The sequence below is a fragment of the Pollachius pollachius genome (genome assembly GCF_949987615.1).
Source record: "Pollachius pollachius genome assembly, chromosome: 11".
Lineage (NCBI taxonomy): Eukaryota > Metazoa > Chordata > Actinopteri > Gadiformes > Gadidae > Pollachius > Pollachius pollachius.
The window spans coordinates 831,205-838,732 of NC_136944.1; the positions used below are offsets into that span (position 1 = coordinate 831,205).

Genomic DNA, 7,528 nt, shown 5'->3' on the forward strand with positions numbered 1-7,528 from the left:
TGTTTTGAGGAGGGATTTCAATGTTGTCAGGGCGTCTCTTTCAGTTCAGCTGAGAGCCCTAGCACCCACGGTGCTCAGAGCCCTAGCACCCACGGTGCTCAGAGCCCTAGCACCCACGGTGCTCAGAGCCCTAGCACCCACGGTGCTGAGGCGGGAGGTCGGGACGGTGAAGACCAGCTGAGGATGACGAAGGGAGCGGCAGGGACTGTCCTCCTGGAGGAGGTCGGGGAGATAAGTGGGGGCCACGTTGTGGAGGGCTTTGTCGGTGAGCAGAAGGGTTTTAAGGTCAATCCGGTGTTGGACACTGAGCCAGTGTAGTTGGACGAGAATGGGGGTGATGTGGTCGGGGGAATTGGTGCTGGTAATGATGATGTTTAACATTCTTTAACCTGAGACCCCCACTATTACCCTTTATATCTGGATCAAACCATTTAACCTGATACCCCACAACAACCCTACATACTGGATCAAACCATTTAACCCCAAAGAGGAAAGATTGTCTCCACATGGAAGTGTGAAATGTATAAGTCTCACATTATGTCATTTAGTCTGAAGAGAACAAATAATAATATCCTACTGCTCATCAAAATGTGTATTTCTTCTCTGTTTTCAAGATAAGAGCCTCTTACCGACCCCCAGTGTGTCGGCCAGTTCCTCCTGGTTCATCTCCATCAGGCAGAGCTTTGTGATGTCCACCACTCCCTCTATGGCGCGCCTCCTCTGCTCCTCATTCTTACCATCCACCTCCTCCTCCTCCACTCTCTGACCCTCTGAGCATTGTGGGTAATCTGAGAAGAGATCCCTCCAGAGCTTCTTCAGCTCCTTGTCTAGAAAAGCATGTGCGTTCTCCTCAGCCCTCTGGAACAGAACAAACATCAAGGAGAACTTTACTCTGAACTAACTGAGACATCAGAAGCATCTGTCCGGGATCCATGTCCCGCTGGACAAGAGATGCTTTCTAATGTCCATGGAGAGCTGAAGTCAAACGTCTTGGTGGACATTTACACACCTTGATCAGCTCTGTTTGATGCTGCTGTAGAGACTGAGCGCTGGTAACCTTTGACCTCTTCTGGTGTCTGTGGGGGATCACGGGCACACACGCACACACACACACACACACACACACACACACACACACACACACACACACACACACACACACAATTATATTTCGCCAGACTTGTAGACATCAGTATCAGTAGAGTCTGATAACAACCAACTGGTCCGTTTTCCTCGTCTGTTTGAATGTCCTACCTCTCCTCTCTGGAGGGACGTCCATCTTTAAAGTTCGATGGTATACCCATAGAGCGGTCACTCTTCATGGAGACACAGCTGGGTCCAGGGGAGTCTGCTCTCTCCTTCTTGGCTCTTCTACAAAAACAAAAACCAGGATTTATGGACTTTTGGTAGAAGTTGTGTCTTTATGATCTCTGATAAATCCTCACCTCCTCTCAATAGACTGGTTTCCATCTTTGAAGTTATCAGGATGTTCCATAGGGGGGGCACTCTCAAAGGAGTCACAGCTGGAGCTGGATCCAGGGGAGTCTGCTCTCTGCTGCTGCTCTGGGCTTCAACACAGACACACACACACACACACACACACACACACACACACACACACACACACACACACACACACACACACACACAAACACACACACACACACAATTATATTTCCCCAGACTTGTAGACATCAGTATCAGTAGAGTCTGATAAAAACCAACTGGTCTGTTTTCATCGTCTGTTTAAAACCCCTACCTCTCCTCTCTGGAGGGGCGTCCATCTTCAAAGTTCAATGGTATATGCATAGAGCGGTCACTCTTCATGGAGACACAGCTGGGTCCAGGGGAGTCTGCTCTCTGCTGCTTCTCTTGGCTTCAACACAAACACACACACACACACACACACACACACACACACACACACACACAATTATATTTCCCCAGACTTGTAGACATCAGTATCAGTAGAGTCTGATAAAAACCAACTGGTCTGTTTTCATCGTCTGTTTAAAACCCCTACCTCTCCTCTCTGGAGGGGCGTCCATCTTCAAAGTTCAATGGTATATGCATAGAGCGGTCACTCTTCATGGAGACACAGCTGGGTCCAGGGGAGTCTGCTCTCTGCTGCTTCTCTTGGCTTCAACACAAACACACACACACACACACACACACACACACACACAGACACACACAGCTTTTACTCAGACTAATGATGTCATGATGTATCACTGCTGAGCTCTGAGATGGACAACAGTCACAGACAGAGAGATCCTCTTCTTACCTCTTAGCTTTGCTCCGGCGGCCATGTTCCCCAGACAGAGTGGTCTTAGAGGTAGGACCCCCCTCCTCTCTCTCCTCATCCATAGTAGACTGGAGACCTGGACACAAACACAACTCATCCATCACTTCATTTGCCTTCTGAACTTTAGCTGTTTATCAAGAGAGAAGATCATTGTGACTGCGTCACACTAAAGCATTATGGACGTCATAGACCATCAATATGAACCCCACTGCCCTCACTACAGTACAGATGTGTACAGCAGATGAAAGATGAATAATTAAACACCTTGGAGACTGTAACTGTGCTTAACCTACAACACAAAAAACATATACAATAGACGGTACAATTGCGGTACAATTAAAAGTTAAGAACGTTAATAATTTCTCCACTGGAACAAAGTCTGAATTCTGTCACTTTACTGTACCAGAGATTCTTAAAACATAATGTGAACATTTAGTCCAGAGTTGTCAAACCAAAGGATTATACTTTATTAAAGGAGACATATTATGGTGTTTTCCCAACAAGTAAACATAGTATTTGAGTTCCAGACAACATGTTTTTGACGATGTTTGCTGGAAATAGCTTTTTCCCCTCTGTTTCAGTCCCTTCAGAATGCGCTGCTGCCCATTGACCAATGAGCTGTCAGACTGAACCACCGCATGGAGAAGGGATTGTTGCCGTTTGCGGAGTCCTGGAGCTCTAGATCTATATAATGTAATATAATATAATATAATATAATATAATATAATATAATATAATTAGGAGAGTGCTGCATGCAGCACTCAACTATTGTTCTTCATAAGTTTTATTGTTTCTTTCCTCTTTGTTATTCTCTACAAACTTTGGGACCTATCTCCTTCCTCAATTGTTCACCAAGAGCAGGGGGGCCCAAATTCTTCCCAGTGGAGGGCCAAAATGTAATCGTGGGGAGGCTCGGGGCCAAAATTTAAATTTTTCAGTATATTTAGTCAAATATGTGGGAGGGGGCTGAACAGGATAGGAGCTCAACAGCGCCACCCTACCATCAATGTATCACAATGTTATTCTAGGGTCAGGAATGGAAGTGCACCAATAAATAATATTCACTGAGAGCGAGCGCAGATTCCGAGCGCTGATGGCGGAAAACAATAATATATACAGTGGGTAAGGGGCGGGCCCCGGACTGGGCAGCCCTGACCTAGAGACTCCATTTCAATTTTAAAATGTTCAGAATAGCTTGGAATCGCGCGCTTCTTTTCAGATTTTTATACTTTTTAAGATATTCTACTTTTAAAACACTTTCTTTTTTTAACATGGGAGTCAATGGGAGGACGGCGGAGCCGTTCCTCTGGTACTTCAACTGTTTAAGACGTAACTAAATCAGTTTTCAACCGTTTATCTTCGTTCAAACCATTTAACAAATCTACACACTTCTATATTCAATAATATCTGAACGGACTTTAGATATCATTTAAACTTTCTTCAGAATCACAGTTTTAGTTTCATACCGGCTTCGTTTTCAGTTGGTCTCATGGATTTGCGTCGACGCTGGAGCGTGAGGACGTTCAGCAGTGTTGCCAGATTGGGCGGTTTTTCCCGCCGGATTGGGCTACTTTTGGAGGACGTTCGGGTAGTGTTGCCAGATTGGGCGGTTTTTCCACCTCTATTGGGCTACTTTTAATCACGCAACGGCTCACTATTCTCTTAAACACAGCAGTGCAGGGCAACACATTTGACCTTTCAGAATCTTCTGTTCAATTCATTTTACATTTCTGTATTTTTAGCAATGCTTTGCGCTTTTCATTTAGCTGTCACTTTATTTGTTAACTCACACTGTACATTTACTACTATAACTACAGATAACCAATGCTATTTGTAGTTACATTGGTTCTCTGAGGGGAGCTTGGCGGCAGTCCGGCAGAGAAAGGGATTGTACTCACGGAGCTGAGTTCCCCCCACCGGAGCTGCTCGTCTGCTTGTCCACAAAGTCTTAGCTGTGCTCTGATTGGAGGGGAGTGCGGAAGTGGGGGGTAATATTCAAGTGTGCCCCCTTCCTACGCAGGAGGGGGTGCCAAAACTCACTAGCTCGTTTGGTAACTGTAGGCGGGGTACTTTCAGAATTGCATATCTCACTAAAAAATATATGTATGTGTGTGGGAGAACCAGAGACCCAAAACAACACCAAAAATCCCAGGAAAAGTCTTGTTTTCATAATATGTCCCCTTTAAACTTCATTCCCCGACAACTGTAACTCACATTGTACATTTACTACTATCACTACAAATAACCAATGTTTGGGAAATCTTTTACGTTTTGTTACGCGTTTCTGGAATTTCTGGAGAACAGCATTACATTTCTTTCTGCTTCCGATACATTTTTGCGGGAGCCAATCATCAAGCTGGCTTTTCCCTTAGCGCTGATACCTGATACCCCCAACATAAGTCTTCATATATAGACAAAACCATTTGACGTGATACCCCCACAATAAACCTACATATCTGGATCAAACCATTTGACCTGATACCACCACAATAACCCAACATATCTGGATCAAACCATTTAACCTGATACCCCCAACATAAGTCTTCATATATGGACAAAACCATTTACCTGATACCCATTAACCCTACACCATTTAACCCCAAAGAGGAAAGACACTGCTCCTTAAAAGTATAATTTCTACTCTTTTTTCAAGATAAGATCACTTTTTCCCCCTCAAAATAATAGTCTCCTCTGGCTTCAAAGTAAGAGTCTCTTACCGCCCCCCAGTGTGTCGGCCAGTTCCTCCTGGTTCATCTTCAGCTCTGTTTGATGCTGCTGTACAGACTGACCACAGGTAAGCTTTGACCTCTCCTGGTGTCTGTGGAGAACACACACACACACACACACACACACACACACACACACAATTAAAGCACACTCGTAAAGCAACACTGACAAAGGAGCCTGCATTGGCTAAAGTTGTTGGGATGCACGTTATTTTATAACAGGGAGAGGCAAAGTTGTGCATTACAATGCAAACACGACAATAATTGGCACCATTCTGGCGCACTCAGAAGAAAAATGAACTGAATAAATGCCAGGTATATAGCATATCAGAGACAGGCAGACAATTAGTGCACTTGCAAATGAGAGCCTGCAGTATGACCGATCTTGTGACATTATTTAACCATCCATCTACAGCTAATACGATCAGAAAGATACATCATTGAACACATACACAAAGCCCACAACAAGCCAAACATCACCACGGCTGACTCTCGCACAATCACACAATCACTCCAACTACTCCAACTCCAAGGCTAGGCTGTTTCATTAAGACCACAACCAACCACAACTACCCCTGCAGTAGGCCTACCTATGCACAACAATAAGTTATTACATTGCGTCTATCTTCTGTTTGGCGCACATGGCTAATTTGAATATTTGCACAGGTGTAACGGTTGTGATTGGGTCTAAAGGACTCAAAGACAGGCTGAACACATTGGTCTCTTTCAAAGGTATATTTGTGATTTGTACAGCAGGATCACATGTCACGTCAACCGGTTCTGCTGTATACACATCAAATATATACAAATAATAAAATTATAACATTACATTTACATTTCGGAGCAACACACCTGAAAGACAGGCCAAACACATTGGTCTCTTTCAAAGGTATATTTGTGATTTGTACAGCAGGATCTGCACGAGTAAAACAAAACACTTACTTACAACATAGCTGACCAGTAACATGTGGTCAAACTACAAAATGTGAATAAACTCCCTACCAAGCGACAAACTATTAAAATAATAATAACATGTCAATTATACAATATACAATAATCTAATATGTCGAGGTTCATAACATAAACATACATTCTCGATCTTAAAACGTATAAGTCTTCGGAGCTATTTACAATGCGCACTAACCACATGTCACGTCGACCGGTTGTGACTAGCAACGGCCGCGCAAACACCTAAGGCGGATGCAGAGCTGCAATACCCAAACACACCAGCAGATGGCTCTAAAACACCAGCAACTGCTCTGTCATTTGCGAAACTCATGATAACTAATGAACAGTTTTCCATATCTGTTACACAGGACTGTCTGGCTCTGCTTGGCAAAGAAATAGAACACATTTGAAAATAAATGTTTTGAACTCTGAATACTGGACATGGTGAGCTTAAAAACATTTAAGTGACCATAAGGGAGATGGCCTAAAACGGAATACAAATGAATTATTCTAGGAAATAGGCTTTCAGGATCAATTCAGATGTTAAACTGTTCTGTACTGCTTAGAAATGATTTTTTATGAAGCTTGTTTATATGCTATTTCCCATGCTGATAAAATAACATTTTATTGCTGTGAGTTGTGAAGATTATTCAAATAAATACTAAATCAGCTGAATCAGAATACTCATATCCCATGATGATAAATTAACATTTCATTGCTGTGAGTTTTGAAGATTCTACAAATAAATATTAAATCCGCTGAATCATTTCATTGATGCAAGCCAAGACAATCAGTCTATATCTATAGCCCACATGACAACACACACACACGCATGCACACACTTAACATTTATTGATAATCCGATATATAGTATTCGTAAAGCAACACTGATAGGAGCCTGCATTGGCTAAAGTTGTTTGGATGCATGTTGTTTTATAACAAGGAGAGGCAAAGTTGTGCATTACAATGCAAACACGACAATAATTGGCACCAATCTGGTGCACTTAAAAGAGCAATCAACTGAATAAATGCCAGGTATATAGCCTATCGGACATGGGCACACCTTCAGTGCACTTACAAATAAGAGCCTGCAGTATGACCGATCGTGACATTTAACCATCCATCTACAGCCAATGCGACCAGACAGATACATCATTGAACACACACACAAAGCCCACAACAAGCCAAACATCAGCACGGCAGGTGCGCAGGGTAAGGACACTAAGGCCGGTCAGTGGAGCCCCGACACACGTCACCTCGTCTCCCAGTCAGGGGGTGGATCTAGATACTTTTGTGGTGACTTTCCTGCAAAAGTCACATTCATGTGTGTGTTTGTGTGTTAATGTCTTTGTATGTGTGTGCTAATGTCTGTGATTGTGTGTGTGTGTGTGTGTGTGTGTGTGTGTGTGTGTGTGTGTGTGTGTGTGTGTGTGTGTGTAGGAATGTACATCTGGAGGCTATTCTGTTCCCGCGTGGCTTCAGGCCTCCGACCGCAAGAACCACTATCACTGGGGTGGTCTTCAAGGTCAGGACCCCCCAACACACACAC

General features: G+C 43.5%; 1 protein-coding gene across 1 annotated transcript in view; it reads right to left on the reverse strand.

Annotated features, from left to right (window-relative positions):
• LOC307082435 (NACHT, LRR and PYD domains-containing protein 3-like) overlaps positions 1–5,940 on the reverse strand; it is a 262,495-nt gene extending 256,555 nt beyond the window's left edge. The window contains exons 1-7 of the mRNA XM_079746015.1: positions 5,884–5,940; positions 5,023–5,123; positions 2,285–2,381; positions 2,024–2,140; positions 1,760–1,876; positions 1,446–1,568; positions 1,255–1,371 (exon numbers count right to left, since the gene is read on the reverse strand). Of these exons, the coding sequence (XP_079602141.1) occupies positions 1,255–1,371; positions 1,446–1,568; positions 1,760–1,876; positions 2,024–2,140; positions 2,285–2,381; positions 5,023–5,059 (608 nt within the window). The 5' untranslated portion in view covers positions 5,060–5,123; positions 5,884–5,940. The remainder of the gene's footprint in view (positions 1–1,254; positions 1,372–1,445; positions 1,569–1,759; positions 1,877–2,023; positions 2,141–2,284; positions 2,382–5,022; positions 5,124–5,883) is intronic.
• Positions 5,941–7,528: the final 1,588 nt, after the last annotated feature.